This window comes from Ruditapes philippinarum, unplaced genomic scaffold, assembly GCF_026571515.1.
Source record: "Ruditapes philippinarum isolate M1 unplaced genomic scaffold, ASM2657151v2 ctg955_1_1_1_1, whole genome shotgun sequence".
In the NCBI taxonomy this organism is placed as follows: Eukaryota; Metazoa; Mollusca; class Bivalvia; order Venerida; family Veneridae; genus Ruditapes; species Ruditapes philippinarum.
Genome location: NW_026864706.1, coordinates 180,045 through 202,199, shown reverse-complemented (window position 1 = coordinate 202,199; position 22,155 = coordinate 180,045). Strand labels below are relative to the sequence as shown.

The following is a 22,155-nucleotide window of genomic DNA, read 5'->3' as shown; positions in this document are numbered from 1 at the left end:
ATTGGAGTGGTCCACAAGACATTGTAGAGGTCAACAAGAAATTGTAGTGGTCCACAAAAAAATTGTAGTGGTCCACAAGACATTGCAGTGGTCCACAAGACATTGTAGTGGTTCACAAGAAATTGTAGTGGTCCACAAGAAATTGAAGTTGTGGTCCACAAGACATTGTAGTGGTTCACAAGACATTGTAGAGGTCAACAAGAAATTGCAGTGGTCCACAAGACATTGTAGTGGTTCACAAGAAATTGTAGTGGTCCACAAAAATTGTAGTGGTCCTCAAGACATTGTAGTGGTCCAAAAGACATTGTAGTGGTCCACAAGACATTGTAATGGTCCACAAGAAATTGTAGTGGTCCACAAGACAAAGCTAGAAGCCAAATATCTAAGGAATGTTTTGGGAGTTTTCATATAGACATATAGGCAAAATATAAAACTGGTTCAACAGAATTCCTTTAAACTAGGCATGTTGTTATAAAAAGATATTAAGAGGAACAAAAGAAAATTGGGGTTGCAATTCTTGTTAAATAGAAACACAATATTTTGTCCTGGAATATTTTACTCAATTTAAGTACAATACTTATGTGTAGCAGAGGACAGCAACTTTCTTAGCAACAAATCAAACATAAGATATTATAGAAACAACATAATTTTTATGTTTATTACATTTTTAAAGACATTACATTAAATAAAGCTACATTCCCTTAATAAGATTATTAAAAGTAAGTGACTTCGGTAGCAGGGGAAATCTTAATCTGAAAAAGCCAAAACCTTAGTTGTGCACATTGTTATTAATATATTATCATTATTTCAGCCAAACAGTATGAGTCCCATTCAACAAGATGGAAAGATATGTACATAATAAGTTTAAAAGATATGTACATAACAAATTTGAATGATATGTACATTATTTCTTTCAACAACTTTGGTAGAACTTCATGCAAGGAACATCCCTGCAAAGTTTCAACAAATTTGGCCAAAAGGTTTAGAACGAGATGTTGTTTAAAGCAATTGTTGAAGGACTCACACACAGAGGACAATGGGCCATAACAAAAGCTCACCTTAAGGACATTGTACTCTGGTGAGCTAATAAAATGAGACAATGTTGCAACGGACAGACAAACGACCCGGTGCATAACATTACATGCAGGCATTTTTTTGGAGTCACAAAAAGAACTCACTGTTAATTCCTTCCTTCTTGCTTTTTGTTGTCTGAGCTACTGTCACAGAGGGGCGTGCAGAGGGTTTCATAACAGTTGTATTCGCTACAAGAATACAAAATCCCTATATTAATTTCATCATTGTAAATTACCTTTTGATGGTAGGGATGCAAATAAACTGATTAATTTTGTAGAGGTCCATAAGGCAATACAACATGCAAAATATGTAAGCTACGGGCATTGTAAGTTTATAAAAGTATACTTAAATGTGTTTTGCAATATAAGTCTTTATCACCGGGCAGGGCAGATATTGACGCCAGGGGCATGATTTATATAACTTTGTAACTATGTTAACTTAAAACAAAGTGACTGACAGGACTGCACCATTTTTGACACAATTGGCAATGGCTGAAAACACTTTTGTAGTGACCACAAGACAAAGCTAAAAGCCAAATATCTAAGCCCTGAGACTTAAGACTAAAACATGTAAAAGTCTATCAAACCTGTATATTTGTTCCCAGTTAACAAAGTAATTTTTTTGAAAAATATTTTTGTGACAGAAATTTTGGTATACAGTTGACTCTCAATAAGTCAAAATCGCTTTACTCAAAATTCCGCGTAAGTCGAAGAATTTCTAAAGTCCCGTCAAATTTCCTTCTTTATCTTTGTATTTTAACTCCGCTTAGGTCAAATTTTGACTTACCGAGACTCCTGTTTAGTCGAAAAGAAAATTTGGTCCCGTCAATGAAAGTCCAACATATTTTCATCTCAATTAGTCGAAGTGTGAAATCAGCCGACTGATCAAAGGTCGGCGACATCCTGGTGTGATGTTGTCACTCGTGATTTACACGTTTCATAGTAATTATTTTTTAATTGCCGGTCATCATATGTATTATTAACACGTCGTATAAGTGGCTTTAATCCGTTTCAGCACTTAATTGGTTTTAACAGTTAGATAACTAAATTAAAATTTGATTACATTTCTTTAAGAAAGTTGAATCCTGCCAGTCTGACGGGTGTTAGTCAAATAACAGCCTAGGTATTGATGTGTGTTACCAACGTAAATGACATTTGTATAATTAATGTTCCGTCATTTTGCAAACATTTATTTGTACTTCCGGTTCACGATAGTTGCTACTTTCGTTTTCGTCCGATGATCAATTAAATCAAATATAATTGTGTGTATATGTTTCACTATTAATATATATTTATTAAATTTTGAATGATATATTTTTGTTTAATATAATTTGTAGTTGTAAGTGATTTACCGTCATTTCAACGGTTACATATTGCAGCATTGCCGCTATCAACAATAACAAACCTACTTCTTTGCACATTTAATCAGGCACATGTATATACATGTACGAATGTCAACGTTATGGCGGCAGTTCCACGTTACTCGAATTCCATTTCTCTCGAAGTAAAATGCCCAGTCCCTTGGATTTCGAGTTACCGAGAGTCAACTGTATTTTCATAATAGGAATTGGTGCATGCATGAAATTACGGATAAATGCTTAAAACCCTTCTTGGAATATAAATATTTTACTCTGTTTACATACAATATTCATGTGTGGCAGGTTACAGAAACATTCTAAGTAACAAACCACCATAGGATTATAGAAACAATATAGTTTTTCTTTTAAAGATATTTATTTGATATATCAGTTTATTTAAAGTAAATGCTTTAAAGTATGCACATATTTTTCATGCTTGTTATGCACATATCTTTCAAACTTATTATGCACATATCTTTCAAGCAAGGCAACTTTTATTCCAAAGAAGTCAAAACCTAAGTTCTGCAAATGTTTTTTTTAAATGTGGTCATTATTTCTGCCAAACAGTTTGAATTTCATTCAACAAGATCAAAAGATATGTACATATCAAGTTTGAAAGATATGTACATAACAAGTTTGAAAGATATGTACATAAAAAGTTTGAAAGATATGTACATAACAAGTTTGAAAGATATGTACATAACAAGTTTGAAAGATATGTACATAACAAGTTTGAAAGATATGTACATAGCAAGTTTGAAAGATATGTGCATAACAAGTTTGAAAGATATGTACATAACAAGTTTGAAAGATATGTGCATAACAAGTTTGAAAGATATGTGCATAATAAGTTTGAAATATATGTACATAACAAGTTTGAAAGATATGTACATAACAAGTTTGAAAGATATGTACATAACATGGACACAAAGCTGCAAACATCTGGACAGACGAACAGGTCAAAAACATTTTACACTGAAACCTTTTTCCCAGAGTACATGGAGTATCAAAAGAACTCACTGTTAATTCCTCCCTTCTTGCTTTTTGTTGTCTGAGCTACTGTCACAGATGGATGTGCGGAAGGTTTCGTAACAGTTGATTTATCTACAAGAAAATAATCCCAATAGTATCTATCATCAATCTACAAATTTCTATCTGATCATGACAAATTATTTTTAAAGCTACATGCCTCCAGATGAGTCATAATATTTCAATAATATCAAGCTTGAGAAAAATGTACTAAGATGTAAGGAAAAGTAAAAAGTTTCAAGATTCAGGTAATATTTTACATATTAAATGCAATTAATGACTGATTTTTCAGTATTTACAGCTAGATAATCTACTGTGTTACTAATGCAGTAAAGGCTATGTAGGCATATTTTGACCACTTTTTGGTAATTTACATGGTTTGTAAATGCCATCCATAATGTATAAATTGCTTCCTTTTGCTTACGTCACAATAGTTTACATTCAAATACATTTTCAAATTTTTTTATGAAAATTAGCGTGAATCGGGAGGCGTGCTGCTTTAAAAAAAACCCTAAATATCACATTTCTTTAAAAATTCTAATCATATCAAAGTTATTTTCTTACACAGTAAACCCTGCTGTAAACAAATGAGATAATCAGATTAGCCCTTTATCAACACAGTATAGGTCACATGGTGTTGAAACAGGAAAGATGATTTTGGCCAACCTCTGGTGTTACAAACTTAAAGTAACACAAGTGGTCAAAAACCACCTTATCTACTAGAGCAAAAAGATGCTTGAACTTCAGTAATACCAACCCATTTAGTCAAATTTTACATTCATGCAGGGTTAAAAGGTGGCTGCAATTCTGATGCCTCAACCCACAAAGGCAACCCCCTCCCCCACAAGGGGTGTGTAGAAAGTTGTTAGCTTAGAGCTTACAGACACACACTGTTCCTGGAACCAATCAATACTGAGCAATGAGCATAAAATTTCTTGCTCTAGGAATAAATCTGCTTGCCCTTGAATGGGTTTGAACCTGCCCCGCTAGAGATCCTTAAGTTTAATAGCCTAAAGCGTTAACCACTCAGCCATGCTGATTAGACGTTGCCACCAGTATAGAGCCAGGCCTGCCCAGCTTGCATTTTCTTGCAGTCTACCCAGGCTCTATGCTGTAACCTGTCAAAGTTTTCCAACTTGTCATCCCCAAAATTGTTAATGGACAGTCACAAATATGGAAGCAGGACAAGTCAACTAAAACTAGAAATGTGTCCATAGGACACGGGTGCCCCCACCGCGCCACTGTTCTGTCAATCTTTTTACTAAGCCAAGGGAAATAACTCTACAAAATTTTTGATAAATCCACAAGCGAAACCCCAAGTGCAAATCTAAAATATGCTGAGCAACCTGCCCATAAGGTTTAATGACTATGTCAAATCCAAGTTGAAAATTGCAAAAATTTTCTAAGTGAAGGGCAATAACTCTAAAAATACTAAATAAATCCAGACGAAAATACCTGGTGCACAACTGCACATGCTGATCAATATTTCTGTAAAGTTACATGACTCTAGGTCAAATACATTTTGAGTTACGTGCGACACATGTTGAAAATTGCAAAATTTTACTAAGTCAAGGGCAATAACTCTGAAAATACTAAAAATATCCACATGAAAATACCCAGGTGCACAACTACATATGCTGATCAACATTCCTGTAAAGTTTCATGACTCTAGGTAAAATTCTTTTCGAGTTACGTGCGACACAAGTTGAAAATTGCAAAATTTTACTAAGTCAAGGGCAATAACTCTGAAAATACAAAAAATATCCAGACGAAAAAACCCAGGTGCACAACTACACATGCTGATCAACATTCCTGTAAAGTTTCATGACTCTAGGTCAAATTTTTTTTGAGTTACATGCGACACAAGGCTGAAAATTGCAAAATTTTACTAAGTCAAGGGCAATAACTTTGAAAATACTTAATATATCCAGACGAAAATACCCAGGTGCACAACTACACATGCTGATCAACAGTCCTGTAAAGTTTCATGACTCTAGGTCAAATACTTTTTGAGTTACATGCGACACAAGGCTGAAAATTGCAAAATTTTACTAAGTCAAGGGCAATAACTTTGAAAATACTTAATATATCCAGACGAAAATACCCAGGTGCACAACTACACATGCTGATCAACAGTCCTGTAAAGTTTCATGACTCTAGGTCAAATACTTTTTGAGTTACATGCGACACAAAAGTGAACGGACGGACGCACAGACAGAAGGACGGACTGAAGGACGGACAGACAAGGGTAAATCTAAATGCCCGCCACTAACGTGGGGGCACAAAAATTCAGCCAAGCTAGGATTAAGAAATACAGAAACAATTCAGGAAATGCTAGACCAAATAAAAATATGAGCCGTGTCATGACAAAACCAACATAAAGCGTTTGCGACCAGCATTGATCCAGACCAGCCTGCAGTCTGATCAGGAACTATGCTGTTCGCTTACAAACCCTATAACAAATAGAGAAACTGACAGCGAACAGCATGGATCCTGATCAGTCTGCGTGGATGCGCAGGCTGGTCTGGATCTATGCTGGTTGCAAACCCATTATGTTGGTTTTGTCATGGCACGGCTAATATGTTCAATTATTCTGCAATGAAACATTAAACTAAGAGTTGAGTTGTAACACTAGAATATAGTGTTAATGCATAAACATTTGCAGGAGCACATGAACAAATTTTTAGCCTGAATCCTGCAATAAAGTATCTATATATCTTAATCAGTAACTTCGTGTTCTGTTATCTGTATTTCATATAAGGAAACCACTACTTGTGCCATGCTTTCAACATGCTATTGCGATGTCTTTGACAGTTATGTTTTGATAATAGACTAATGGGGCTGTCACTGAATTAAGCTGTAACATTATTTTCTGAGTCACGAACATTGAAGAACGTGCAACACCAACAACAACAGTGTGTGATCACTAGAATCTACCCATTTACGCATATTTTATTTCAGTTAATGAATATCTGCATGTGTGCGCTGTTTTTATTCAAGAATCTTATATCATAGAATTTGTACGTAGGTTAATGTACCTGGTGATATTGTACTCTGTGCTCTACACGCACCAGTGGCAGCATCATAGCCTACACCAGGTTGACAAACACAGATCCCATTTCGTGAAAGTGGATTTTCAGATATTACTTTACACATCTCATTCTTCTTACAATTCCCTACTCCCAACTCACAACTTTTGTATGTACCTATAAAAACAAAAGATAATAATGATTTATTTCTTTTTCATACACATAAGACATTGGAAATATAAAAACAAAATAAAAAACAAGAGGGCCATGATGGCCCTGAAGTCGCTCACCTGTATATAGGCCCCAGAGCGGGGCCAGTTTAAACCCCAGGGCTTTTATTTGAACAAACTTGGTAGACACCCATTAGAAGATGTTTCATGCTAAATATCTAAGGTCTAGCTGGTCAAGTTTTTTCTTTACACATTTAGTTAAAAACAATGACACACCTGGGGCAGGGCCAGTTTTGACCCAAGGGCTTTTAATTGAAAACTCTTTGTAGACACTCACTAGAAAATGTTCATGCTTAATATCTAAACTCTAGCTATTCGGGTTTTTTCAAAGAAGATTTTTAAGTTTTTGCTATACACATATAAGGAAAATCAATGTCCCCCGGGGCGGGGCCAATTTTGACCCTAGGGCTTTTATTTGAACAAACTTGGTAGACACTTACTAGAAGATGCTTCGTGCTTAATATCTAAACTCTAGCTATTTGAGTTTTTTCAAAGAAGATTTTTTAAGTTTTTGCTATACACATATAAGGAAAATCAATGACCCCCGGGGCGGGGCCAATTTTGACCCCAGGGCTCTTATTTGAACAAACTTGGTAGACATCCATTAGAACATGTTTCATGCTAAATATCTTAGCTCTAGCTCTTTGGGTTCTTTAAAAGAAGATTTTTCAAGTTTTTACTATATGCATATAGGGAAAATCAATGACCCCCTGGGGCGGGGCCAATTTTGACCCCAGGGCTTATATTTGAACAAACTTGGTAGACACCCATTAGAAGATGTTTCATGCTAAATATCTTACCTCTAGCTCTTTGGGTTCTTTAAAAGAAGATTCTTTAAGTTTTGACTATATGCATATAGGGAAAATCAATGACCCCCTGGGGCGGGGCCAATTTTGACCCCAGAGCTTTTATTTGAACAAACTTGGTAGACACTCACTAGAAGATGTTTCATGCCAAATATCTAAGCTCTAGCTCTTCGGGTTTTTTAGAAGAAGATATTTAAAGTTTTTTTCTTTTGGTTGCCATGGCAACCAGTTTTACATGGAATTAAATTCTTTGAACAATTTTCAAAGGTGACCACCAAAGGAACATTCCTGTGAAGTTTGGATGAAATTGGCTTCGTGGTTTATGAGGAGATGTCATTTAAAGTAAAAGTTTACGGACGAAGGACAGACGGACGACGGACGAAAAGCGATCACAAAAGCTCACCCTGTCACTTTGTGACAGGTGAGCTAAAAAGAAACAAACACGATGTTATCTTCTTGTCAAACCAGGTGCATAATTGGTCACCTTATTGCAATGAATGATTAACTCCTATTAAATTTCAAAGGACTAAACCGGTTATTGCACTAAGGTGACAAATTCTCACATATTGACATGTTGATCCTTGTGAAATGGTGTGGATTTTTTTGTTTATTTTTTTCTTTTAGTAAATGGTGTAAAAAATAGAGGAATATAAATGTGCCATCTGACATAAGATTTCAACTGAACATTTGTATGTCGTACATGGTCTTAACATAATTATGTCATGAAAATTTATGATTTGATCTGTTTTTATATCATAATGGAAAATATAAAATTGAGCCACGCCATGACAAAACCAACATAGTGCGTTAGCGTCCAGCATGGATCCAGACCAGCCTGCGCATCCACGCAGTCTGATCAGAATCCATGCTGTTTGCTTACCAACACTATTACAAGTAGATTAACTAATAGCTAACAGCATGGATCCTGATCAACCTGCGCGGATGCGCAGGCTGGTCTGGATCCATGCTGGTCGCAAACGCACTATGTTGGTTTTGTTGTGACGCAGCTCAAATGTCCATTTTTTTTACCAACATTAAAGGGATTCTTAGAGTCTGCAGACTTTAATATTATATTTTAGAAGATTTTGATAAGTTATCAGTAAGTTCTGTGGATAGAAGTGCGTTTGGCTAGTTTACGTCACCAACAATAGATAACAGTTTTACTTACATGGAGAGGTTTTTGAAAAAACTGAAGAAAAACTTACGTTTTACTGGCTTTACAGTTGTTACCCCTGCAAAAACAATCAGAGAAGAAAATACATATATTTATATATAAATTCACTTAGCAACAAAATCAAGACTATTATACATATTGACTTACAGAGGTATCAATTTCTCTTTCATTGCTGTACAATAATGTATGGTTTATCATACAAATGCTTTGCAAATATTCATAACTCTGGGCTTTTGTGATTATGTTACTGTTTATTTGAACTCAAATTTATATCAAGGTTAACCCATAATGAAAAGGCTCAAGCAGTCTTCTTTTTTTTCGGGGGGGTGGGGGGTGGGGGTGGTGGAATGTTTTTATCGCACCAACAAAGTAAAGTCATATGACGACTTTCTAGTTTTAGTGGTGGAGGGCTTTATTTCAGGCGCAAGCTTGTTTTGTAAGCTAGCTAGATAGATAGCTTCGCCACATGAAAGAATACAGAGTCTCTGGCGGGATTTGAATCTACAGTGGTGATTGACAAGTAGTTTAAAATCAACGACATAACCACCTAGCCATGGAAGTATTCATCTATTTATTTTCACCTATTTATTTTTGTTTCATTGTCTGATTTCCTATTTCCTAGATTATTTACCTTTCCTTGTAGTAGCAGGTTTCTGCGTAGATATATTTGGTAACGGAGCACAACTTGATGGGGTTTCAAATGGACCTACTGCTTTGGAACCACTTGTGCAGGGTGGCACAATAATGTACATTTCCGGCAAAACTTTCTCCTTATCTTCAAAGCCAGGTAAACCTCCTAAACTAGCTCTCACATTTGTGTTCACCTGAGAAAAAAATATTGTATGATTTGGATAAAATACGGACTGGAATCAGGTTTGAGTTAAACTGATTGTTAAAGGAACTCCACTGAGGTCCAAAATCCTAAAAACATAAAATTTCAATTTCTTACATAAATCAACTGAGGCAATCAATACAGGAAGATTTGCAATATAATTAATAAATATTCTCCAAAATAAATTGAAAATTGTATTTTTATGCTATTCAATGCCCACTTTGAGTGAAATGCATTGCAACACTTTCCAATAATTTAGGTCATTTTTTAACAAATGGAATAATTATTCTGGAAAAACAGCGTAAGAGAATGATCTGAAATTTTGCACACAAGCTATTGGTCTAGACCTACATCAAATCAAACATTAATCTTGAAAAATTATTTCACTCCAATCAGGTAAAAAAACCTCAGTGAAGTACCTTTAAGAGGATCTGTTGAAGTTCTGCGGAACAGTTACCAATGAGTTGAATATTGCCATAATTTTAAAATGAAAGACAATCTTTAATCATTTTTCTTCATGACAAATCAATTATAAATCAAAACAAGAGCTGTCGGTAGGACAGCAACGCTCAACTATTCTTAGTGCTTGATAGTAAGAAAGCCTTGATAATGTAAAATTTCCTAAATTAACAAAAGGGAATTTTTTTCTTTTTAAATCCATGTCACAGTTATAGGCCTTGAAAAGAGTCCTATTAAGCTGTCAAACAGTATAAAATTTCATTTTCTTTCAAAGCCATATGTCAATGGACTTTGAAAATATTTGAGGTATTACAAAAACTTTAACGTAAATTCTAAGTCGAAAAAGGGGCATAATTCTGTCAAAATGCTTGATACAGTTACCTCCTCCTGTTTACAGTTTTGGATCATGATGGTGAACAAGTGTGCCAAGTTTCAAAACCCATTTGTCAATGGACTTTGAAAATATTTGAGGTATTACAAAAACCTTAACGTAAATTCTAAGCCAAACAAGAGCTGTCAAAGGAGACAGCGAAGCTCGACTAATAAAATACTGGATGCAGTAAGGAGGACAAAACTATGAAAGAAAAATCAATTATGTATAATTATGTATTAAGTTATAGTAAAAAAATAACATTTGTTAACAAAAATTCCAAGATCAAGGGGAATAATTCTAGAAATAGTCATGCTAGAGTTATGGACCTTTTCACACAACATTTGTGTAATGATAAGAAATATATATTTGAAGTTTGAAGTAGATACCTTAAAAAGTAAAGAAGTTATTATATTTCTTAAAGAAAATCCTAAGTTCAGAAAGATAAATCTGTAAATATTGCTTCAAGAGTTATGAACATTGTCACATAAAATGTAATTGATGATAAGGAATAAGTATTTGAAGTTTGAGGTAGATACCTTTGAAAATAAAAAAGTTATAATAAAAAATAACATTTTTCTAGTAAAAAAATCTAAGTTTATGGGGAGATAATTCTTGCAATATTGGTGCTAGAGTTATGAACCTTGTCACATAAGATGTGGATGATGATAACGTACATATATTTGAAGTATGAAGTTGATCCCTTTAGAAACTAGAACTGCCACTATCATGGCATGAATACCCCCGCATACCACTTTGTCAGAATCAACAGTGGCCATTTAGAGCTCAAGGACAACCTCCCTGCCAAATCTGAGGTTACTAAGCCAGTGCATTACTAAGTTATGTATTCTACATGCTTCAAATGTGAAAATGTCAAAATCAATACATTGCGGACATGACATTCTTTAGCAATTGAGAAGAAAAGCTTTTTTTTTGTCAAGGTCCCTGTGACCTTGACCTTTGACCCAGTGACCTCAAAATCAATAGGGGTCACCTTATAGTCATGATCAACATCCATGCCAAATATGAAGACTGTGGGTCAAAGGAAACTTAAGTTAATGGGTGGACAAACTTTTTGAAGTCAAAGTCCCTATGACCTTGACCTTTGATCCAGTGACCTCAAAATCAAAAGGGGTCATCAACTAATCATGATCAACATCCATGCCAAATATGAAGACTGTGGGTCAAAGGAATCTAAAGTTATTGGGCAGACAAACTTTTTGAAGTCAAAGTCCCTGTGACCTTGACCTTTGACCTGGTGACCTCAAAAACAATAGGGATCATCTACTAATCATGACTAACCTCCATTCCAAATATGAAGACTGTGGGTCAAAGGAATCTTAAGTTATTGGGCGGACAAGCTTTTTGAAGTCAAGGCCCCTGTGACCTTGACCTTTGACCTGGTGACCTCAAAATCAATAGGGGTCATCTACTAATCATGACTAACCTCCATGCCAAATATGAAGACTGTGGGTCAAAGGAATCTTAAGTTATAGGGCGGACAAGCTTTCTGAAGTCAAGGCCCCTGTGACCTTTACCTTTGACCTGGTGACCTCAAAGTCAATAGGGGTCATCTACTAATCATGACTAACCTCCATGCCAAATATGAAGACTGTGGGTCAAAGGAATCTTAAGTTATTGGGCGGACAAGCTTTTTGAAGTCAAGGCCCCTGTGACCTTGACCATTGACCTGGTGACCTCAAAGTCAATAGGGATCATCTACTTATCATGACTAGCCTCCATGCCAAATATGAAGACTGTGGGTCAAAGGAATCTTAAGTTATTGGGCGGACAAGCTTTTTGAAGTCAAGGCCTCTGTGACCTTGACCTTTGACCTCAAAGTCAATATGGATCATCTACTAATCATGACTAACCTCCATGCCAAATATGACGACTGTAGGTCAAAGGAATCTTAAGTTATTGGACGGACAAGCTTTTTGACGTCAAGGCCCCTGTGACCTTGACCTTTGACCTAGTGACCTCAAAATCAATAGGGGTCATCTACTAATCATGACTAACCTCCATGCCAAATATGAAGACTAAGGGTCAAAGGGATCTTAAGTTATTGGGCGGACAAGCTTTTTGAAGTCAAGGCCCCAGTGACATTGACCTTTGACCTAGTGACCTCAAAATCAATAGGGGTCATCTACTAATCATGACTAACCTCCATGCCAAATATGAAGACTAAAGGTCAAAGGAATCTTATTATTGGGCGGACAAGAAAAAACCGACGGCCGGACGGACGGACAGACAAGCTGATTCCAGTATACCCCCCTTACAACTTTGTTGTGCGGGGGTATAACAAGAGGGCCATGATGGCCCTGAGGTCGCTCACCTGTATATAGCCCACCCCACCCCCCCAGGCCAATTTTTACCCAAGGGCTTTTATTTGTTTATTTGAACAGACTTGGTAGACACCCATAAGAAGATGTTTCATGCTAAACATCTAAGTTCTAGCTCATTGAGTTTTTTAAAAGAAGATTTTTTAAGTTTTTACTATACACATATAGTTAAAAACAATGACACCCCTGGGGCAGGGCCAGTTTTCACCCCCGAACTTTTATTTGAACAAACTTTGTAGATATTTACTTAAAGATGTTTCATGCTTAATATCTAAACTCTAGCTATTTGGGTTTTTTCAAAGAAGATTTTTTAAGTTTTTGCTATACATATATAAGGAAAATCAATGACCCCCGGGGCGGGCCAGTTTTGACCCCAGGGCTTTTATTTGAACATACTTGGTAGACACCCATTAGAACATGTTTCATGCTAAATATCTTAGCTCTAGCTCTTTGGGTTCTTTAAAAGTAGATTTTTTAAGTTTTTACTATATGCATATAGGGAAAATCAATGACCCCCTGGAGCGGGGCCAATTTTGACCCCAGGGCTTTCATTTGAATAAACTTGGTAGACATTCATTAGAAGATTTTTCGTGCTTAATATCTAAGCTCTAGCTCTTACAATTCTTTAAAAGAAGATTTTTTAAGTTTTTACTCTATGCATATAGGGAAAATCAATGACCCCCCGGGGCAGGGCCAATTTTGACCCCAGGGCTTTTATTTGAACAAACTTGGTAGACACTCACTAGAAGATGTTTCATGCTAAATATCTTAGCTCTAGCTCTTTGGGTTCTGTAAAAGAAGATTTTTTAAGTTTTTACTATATGCATATAGGGAAAATCTATAACCCCCTGGGGCAGGGCCAATTTTGACCCCAGGGCTTTTATTTGAACAAACTTGGTAGACATTCACTAGAAGATGTTTCATGCCAAATATCTAAGCTCTAGATGTTACAGTTCTTCAAAAGACGATTTTTTAAGTTTTTACTCTATGCATATAGGGAAAATCAATGACCCCCGGGGCGGGGCCAATTTTGACCCCAGGGCTTTTATTTGAACAAACTTTGTAGACACTCACTAGAAGATGTTTCAGGCCAAATATCTTAGCTCTAGCTCTTTGGGTTTTTTAAAAGAAGATTTTTTAAGTTTTTACTATATGCATATAGGAAAATCTATGACCCCCTGGGGCGGGGCCAATTTTGACCCCAAGGCTTTAATTTGAACAAACTTGGTAGACACTCATTAGAAGATGTTTCATGCCAAATATCTAAGCTCTAGCTCTTAGGGTTGTTTAAAAGTAGATATTTAAAGATTTTTCTTTTGGTTGCCATGGCATCCAGAGTTCTGCATGGAATTAAATTCTTTGAACAATTTTTAAAGGTGACCACCAAAGGAACATTCCTGTGAAGTTTGGATGAAATTGGCTCAGCGGTTTATGAGGAGATGTCATTTAAAGCAAAAGTTTATGGACGGACGGACGCCGGACGGACGCCGGACGAAAAGCGATCACAAAAGCTCACCCTGTCACAAAGTGACAGGTGAGCTAATAAATAAGTAACAGTAAAAAATAATATTTTTTATGGAAAATTCTAAGTTCAAAGGGAGATAAATCTGAAAATATTGGTGCTAGAGTTATGAACCTTGTCACATAAGATGGGGATGATGATAAGGTACATATACTTGAAGTATGAGGTTGATCCCTTAAGAAATAAAGAAGTAACAGTAAAAAATAGTATTTTTTAAGGAAAATTCTAAGTTCAAGGGGAGATAAATCTGAAAATATTGGTGCTAGAGTTATAAACCTTGTCACATAAGATGTGGTTGATGATAAGGAACATATATTTGAAGTTTGAAGTTGATACCTTAAGAAATGACAAAGTTATAGTGAAAAATATTTTACTGCACCAAAACTTTAATCTAAAATCTGGACGCAGACGCCGACGCCGGGGCGAGTAGGACAGCTCTCCATATACTTCGTATAGTCGAGCTAAAAAGGGGCATAATTCTGTCAAAATGCTTGATACAGTTACCTCCTCCTGTCTACAGGTTGGGGTCATGATGGTGAACAAGTGTGCCAAGTTTCAAAGCCATATGTCAATGGACTTTGAAAATATTAGAACTATTACAAAAACTTTAACATAAGTGGTTACGCCGACGCCTACGCTCGGGTGACTACAATAGCTCTACTTATTCTTATCGAATAGTCGAGCTAAAAAAGTTACCAAATGCAACAATGTTTAGAATTTTTTATTTGAAGGGTATTTAGAACCCAAAACTTTAACAGTTCAAACTGTGAAAATAAACGCAACAAGTTCAGTTGAATTATATACTGTGAACAGAAGTACACATTTAACATATATTTATAGCCACAAGATTCAGGGATATCATATTAACGTTTACCTACCCCAAATTTGATGGCAGTAGCATTTACTCTCACCATCTCTACTATGACCACAATTGTACTTTTGATGCCATAAACCTCTGGACCTGTAAAACAGAAAATTCTCTATAAATTAAACAATTATCAACTTTCAAAGTAAAAACAAGGGAGATAAATGCTAGAACAAAGAAAATTGAATTTTTCATAGTTATCTTTCCTACTTGCCATTCAAAATTGTGGAAGATACCGCATTTTTCCCAAATAATGCCTCCTTCTAATAAGCACCCTGTACCTTATTTTTCCGGAAGAAATTTCTTATTGTAAAAGTTTTTTATTTTATTGAAAATCACAAATGAGTTAAATAGGTTTTTTTATTATAATTTACTACAATTGTTTAGAGCAAAAATTATATATCTCTTATTAATATAATGCTTTGAAAACAAGAGGTGTACGTGAGACAGCATCTGCAACTATAATAAGGACTTACCAGGAAATAATGGTCGCTAACAAATGTACAAAGGTTCTAAACAACACCTCAAAGGGTATAGGAAATAAGTGGGTTGGTACAAAAAAATAACCAAAATTTCAGGCCAACAAAGGGTCATAATTTTGTCAATGACACATTTATGTTCTCTTGCTTGACAGTATCAGAAAGATGGTCACTAACAAGCCTACAAAGTGTCAAAGCAATATCTCAAAGGTTAAAGACAATAAGTGGGGCGGTACAAAAAAACTTAGACACTGAAATCTGGCTAAAAAGAATTATCTCCCTAATATATAATTATAATAGTTGAGCTAAAAATGCATGCTACCCAGAAAATTTAATTAGAAATAATACGGTACATAATTGCAACAGCAAACAGGAAGATAAAATAGCATGCCCAGACACTTATTAGATTTCAAGAACAGTCTTTTCAAAGTTTTAAATTTCAGTATTTTGTTAATTTTGCTAATCATAAGGAAGTGTTGGTCAATATATTCTTCAAAAGTAACAACTTTACTTTAAATTGATTCAAAATTAGCTCGAAGTTTTTATATTAACCATGAAATCTTCCATGACCTTTAACCTGCCTCAACCAGTGCAGACCAAGACCAGCTCACTGTCCAGTCAGTACATAACGGTATTTCAAAAACTTCCCTTAAAATGAGAAATGGTTTTGTCCAGATTGCAAGATTAACTGGTCCATTTAAGAAATTAAGTAAGGTTAACAAAATTTGAGATTCTGATTGAGATTTTTTGTTTATTACTTTAGGCCAAATGTCAAATGTTGTTTATATATTGTATAGAAAATGTATATATAACTGTTTTGTATATAATTATAATCTAATCACATGATATCCCCTGTTTCGTAAGTAATTTAACCATTACATGCATACTTCTTTATATTACACATCCTTTTGCTAAGTGTCTGTTTATAAATAAAAAAAACATTATCATTGTATGCATATTGTTTTTGTTAAAATTAGTCATGCAATAAAAAGAAAGACAACTCTTGTCACAACCTGTACACATCATTGATATATGTATAATATATGCTATGAAATTCTATTAAAGGGTATAAAGCTACAATATAAATGAGAAACTTTTATAAAATCTATGAAAGGAAAATCATGTTGCATCATCAATATTACGGAAGCTATTTGAAAGAGTTGTAAATAGAGAGTCTCTGTAATTTAACACACATGAATATTGTATGCAAACTGTTTAAAATGTAATGCAACAAAATATTAGCTTGCTATTTAAAGTAGGCTTTTAACCTTTTAGTGATAACTGGTCCATGTGTCACTCGTTCTTAAAACAGTATGCAAACAACATGTTTTTCAAAACTCAAACAACAAGAGCTGTCCGTAAGACAGCGCGCTCGACTTTTTTATTGCTTGCCAATAAAAAAAGTTTTTGCAGTAAAAGGCAATACAAGAATCTCTGTATTTTTAAAGTGAACAATGGCCATGAGCATTAAGATATTTAGTGAAGAATTATTTTACTGAATTGTGTGATACCCTTGAACACTGTAGCTGGTCACTTGTCCACCAATCAAATAGGCGAGATAAAATGTGAAATATGCATATACTACTGATTTTAATTTCAAGTACAAAAAGAGAAAAATAACTAGTTGTTTGATACCCTTGAATATTACAGCAATGTTTATATGACATAATTTATGGTAAAGTGAACAAGTGGATAGGAATGAATTTTTTTTAGATTTTTAAGTTTTTTAGTGCTTGCCTATAATACAAAACATTGACAGTTAAGGGCCATAATTCAAATAAAATCTTTGACAGAATTACCTTCTCCTGGACATGTTTGGGAATCATGATTGTAAACAAGTATTCCAACTTTCAAATTAATATCTCAAACAGTTCAGTCAAAAAGTGGACTGGTACTAAAAACTTAACCAAGATTCTAAGTCGATAAAAGGCCTTAATTTTTAAAACAAATCCTTGACAGAGTTACCTTCTCTTGCGTACAGATGGGGGTAATGATGTGAAATAGCATTAAAAGTTTCAAAGCAATATCTCAAAGGGTTAAGGCAATAAGTGGATTTTACCCATATTCAATGTATTTTCTAAGTCAAAAAGGGGCATAATTCTGTCAAAAACCTTGACAGAGTTATGTCCTCTTGTCTGTTGATGAAGGTCGTGATGGTAAACAAGTATGGTCAGTTTCAAAGCAATACCTCCAATGGTTTTGAAATAAAGTGAGGTGGTACAAAAAACTTAACCAAGCTCAATACACTTTCTAAGTCAAAAAAGGGCCATAATTCTGTCAAAAACCTTGACAGAGTTATGTACTCTTGTCTGTAGATGGAGGTTATGATGGTGAACAAGTATGGTAAGTTTCAAAGCCATACTTGTAATACTTCTGAAATAAAGTGGGGTGGTACGAAAAACTTAACCAAGGTGTGACGCCAACGCCGACGCCGGGGCGAGTAGGATAGCTCCCCTTTTCATAGAAAAGTCGAGCTAAAAATGTGTTTATTAAACACAAAATGCTGGATCATATACTTGTCAGTATATATTAACTTGGCAATATCATGTACTTTGTATTGATAAATAAGTGTGAAAACTATGATATCATTAGAACAAATAGAACTAATTGAGCCGCGTCATGACAAAACCAACATAATGGCTTTGCGACCAGCATCCGCGCAGTCTGATCAGGATCCATACTGTTCGCTATCAGTTTCTGATGAATCTCTTCTTGTTATAGACTTTGTAAGGGAACAGCATGGATCCTGATCAGACTCCAGGGATGTGCAGGCTGGTCTGGATCCATGCTAGTCGCAAACTCACTTATAATGTTGGTTTTGTCATGACGCAGCTCAATCATCCAACTTGCTGGTTAATAGGTTAACCATATCCATTTTCAAGGAGCTGAAGAGGGGAATACATGTACCTTGGAAAAATTGAAGTTATAGTAATTGTTATGTAATTGCCCAAATCATGTACTTTGTATTGTACTTTGTACTTTTATTATAGATGATGCCATTGGCACTGGTAGAACTTCAGAAAAGTCCAACTTGCCGTTTTAGGATAACAAACTGCAGGCAACAGATATATACATAGTACCTTTATAAACCTAAAAAAGAGATTCAAGACTCCATATCAAGTCTTATAATCATGGAAACAAAAGATTACCAAAAACAACAAAAGGTTTTAAATAAAACAGAACTTTTTTTAATTAAACAAAAGTTAACTTAATCAAACAAAAGTTTATCAATTAAACAAAAGACTACCTGGAAGGTCGAATGAATCATTGTGAGAAATAGAGCCAGAGTTGGTAACTCCACTATTTGGTACAATGATGTAATAGTCCAAGGCTAATGGGCTTGAACATTGGTTCAGTCTCAATCCAAAACATAAATCTTCCTCGAAATGTAAAGAAAACACCGGCTGAAATAAAACAAATACAGTTTGTAAGAAAATTTATTGATAGTTATAATGATTAGGGCCCTCAATTCACCATCCCCTTAAAAAAAAGATATATGAGCCACACCATGACAGAACCAACATAATGCTTTCGCGCAGTCTGATCAGGATCCATGCTGTTCGCTTACAAACCCTATTACAAGTAGTGAAACTGATTATGTCCCAACTATTGCTAAAGTGGTTGGAACTAACTAGTGATTATAAATATTGAATGTATACATTAATTTTTTACTGCTTAATTATGGACTGCTGCCAAAGCAAAAAAAGAAAAGATTAAATCATATTGCATAATTCAATGTAGACACAATAGTGTCAGTATTAAACTCTACATTTAATAATTATTATAATACTACAATTACTAAAGAATATAATACTAATGTCATTGCTTTTGTCCTTTAAAGGAGCATGCTGGTAGATTGGCATTAATTTCTTATGAAAACTTTACAACTGCTCCAAGTAAGAAGAACAAATCAATTTAACCTAGCTAAAGAAGGTATTCTCCATTAGTAACTAACAGGATAGAGTTTTTGTTTATACAGAACTTGTTTTAGTTTAATTGTATAGGATGCTTTACTCTGGAATCTGTTCCTGAAACCAACTAGTACTGAGTTAAATAAGGTTGGATTTTTTGCGATAAATATGTATCAATAATATACTTTATTATATAGTAAACTCTATCAAACTCCTCTTCATACATTCAAATTTATACCTGGATTATGATCATTAATACATATTCTAACTATATCTAAATTTGTATAAATTTTTTCTAAAATCTGGACTTGAGGCAATAAAATCTTTCTCCCAATTCTGTCGCAAATCTCAGGATTTTTATTGGTCCGTATAAATTCTTTGGCAGTTTCTGACCAATCAAATACCTGAGATTAAGAGAATTTCTTTTAAACCTCAGACCCTGATTGTTTTAAAGCAGCACACCTCCAGATTCATGCTAATTTTCATGAAAATTTTGAATGTATTTTATTTTAAAAGTTCAATATTGTGAGAACAAAGGAAGTAATTTACACATTGCAAAGGGCACCTACAATCCACGTTAATTACCAAATTGAGGTCAAAATACACCAAAAAAAAACAGCCCTTACTGCATTAGTAACACAGCAGAAATATAGTGATAAATAATGCAAAATCAATCATTGAACACATTGAACATGTTAATTACTACTTGAATCGTTTTATCTAAGTACATTTTTCTCAAATTCAATTGTTCTTGAAATATTTTTGCTTACATGTATCTATCTGGAGGCAAGCAGCTTTAACATTTATTTTACTCATCTGTAGGCTTACTACTTAAAATAAGATGATATGATATCTTACCGGAGCTTTGAAATGTCCTCTACACGAGACACTGTTGCACGTATGGTTGCAGGCAAATTGTAAAACACCCCCATTTTGTTCTGATGCATGTGAAAGATTGTAGGCTAACTTGTTCCAGAATTGGCAGGCTGGAGCTGGATCTTCAGTAGTCTGGACTGTCTTCACCAAACACAACACACAAACACCTGAAAATATCAATTTTTTGGTTGGATTTTACATCACTCAACACTGTAAAGGTAATAATTATGGTGACTTTCAAGTATCACTGGTGGAGGTTGAGGAAGTCTTCAGGTGCCCCACCATGCATTATTTCAGGCATAATCGGGCACCTTAGTAGAACCCAGTGGATGTTCTGTAACCTACCTGGATTTCAGACAAATGACTTATATGTGAAAAACCACAGTCAAAACTGCCCACCTCACTTTTGTCAACTTTTAAATATTTTCTAAACATTTTTACACAAATTTTCATGAGAAAAAATTTAATTTCAATATTTTCTTTGTTAAGATTAAAATAAGACATGCCAACGAGCAAACTGAGCCTGTTTGTCTTAATTCAAACCAGAACCTATAAGCTTCAGATCAAGAAGAAAAATGTATACATAGGTGAGATGTGCACCACACATCCTCTTAATACCCAAGCATTGCAACATCTTAGGTGACCTTGACCTCTAACCTGGTGACATGGTTCATGTGCATGACATGAAGTCTCATGATGAAAATTTGAGCCTAAAAAAACTTAATTCATGTTATTTGAAAATTCCTCGATGTAGATGGACAAGTTCAGATGCACGCCCTAAACACAAGCAACAAACAGCCATTTTGACAAATATTTTCGAGCTTAGCGCAAGTGGGCTCAAGATTTCATATCCTCTGACCACTAAGCATAATACATCAAAGCGTCAACAACAAAATTTTCATATTCTTATTTGACCTTTGACCTCTTGTGACCTTGACCTACATTTTGGGCAAGACAATTCAACTCATCATGGTGAACATTTGCGCCAAGTTATATTAAAATACATGCAAGCATTTAGAAGTTATACTCGCAAATTAATGTTTTAATTTGTTATTTGAGCTTTGACCCCTAAGTGTGACCTTGATCCTTGCCAAAGATACCTGAATTTTTCGTGCAACACTCCACATCACTATGGAAAACATTTTTCTCCCGAGTTATATCAAAATTCCTCCATACATGTAAAAGGTACACTCAAAACACTGGTTTTGCACTGACCCCCAAGTATGACCTTGACATTTGAGTTGCGGACCTGGGTTTTGTGTGCGACACACCACCTCATCATGGTGAACATTTATATTAAATTATTTTGTAACCCTTCAAAGAATGGGTAAATTATAAAATTAGATCAGAAAAATCTGAACGCACAGACTGACTGACGCACATGAGCACAAATCAAAAAGTACGCCAAAAGTGACGACTAAGTCAAGCTCACTGCAAGTGGACTCGACAACAAGTGGTCTCAACAGTAAAACCTTCTCAACGCTTCCTCAATCTATGAATATGTAAGCAGGACCTGCATGAACTGCATGTGCCATAATGCCTTATTCATTAATTCTTATGGATAAAAGATAATATTTTATACACAACAGTTTTTTCTCATTTATATCATTCAGATAAACAAAACATTTACATGGATTATGATTTATTTCAACTATATTATTGATAGTTTGTTTGAAGTGAAAAATCATCCAGAAGCTCTGGATGCTTAGTATAATGTTGGTCAGTTTGAAATATGCGCGGATAGACATTAGCTTTTGGACTTTATAATTTATTTACTGGTTTCCTAGTAGTTTCCCGTTC

General features: G+C 34.9%; 1 protein-coding gene and 1 long non-coding RNA gene across 5 annotated transcripts in view; both read right to left on the bottom strand.

Moving 5' to 3' along the window:
- The window catches only part of LOC132726568 (uncharacterized), a 30,559-nt gene that overhangs the window by 6,831 nt on the left and 1,573 nt on the right, over positions 1-22,155 (bottom strand). For 2 of the 4 annotated variants that reach the window (XM_060711902.1, XM_060711904.1), the window contains exons 2-9: positions 20,338-20,522; positions 18,816-18,972; positions 15,103-15,185; positions 9,331-9,523; positions 8,731-8,757; positions 6,499-6,666; positions 3,452-3,535; positions 1,179-1,262 (exon numbers count right to left, since the gene is read on the bottom strand). In XM_060711902.1, the coding sequence (XP_060567885.1) occupies positions 1,179-1,262; positions 3,452-3,535; positions 6,499-6,666; positions 8,731-8,757; positions 9,331-9,523; positions 15,103-15,185; positions 18,816-18,972; positions 20,338-20,522 (981 nt within the window). The remainder of the gene's footprint in view (positions 1-1,178; positions 1,263-3,451; positions 3,536-6,498; positions 6,667-8,730; positions 8,758-9,330; positions 9,524-15,102; positions 15,186-18,815; positions 18,973-20,337; positions 20,523-22,155) is intronic. The other 2 variants (XM_060711903.1, XM_060711905.1) reach the window with 1 other exon arrangement.
- LOC132726563 (uncharacterized) lies at positions 11,441-12,551 on the bottom strand. The gene is made up of 2 exons (XR_009625214.1): positions 11,754-12,551; positions 11,441-11,602 (listed from the first exon to the last, which is right to left on the bottom strand). It is a non-coding gene; the product is annotated as an uncharacterized LOC132726563 (long non-coding RNA).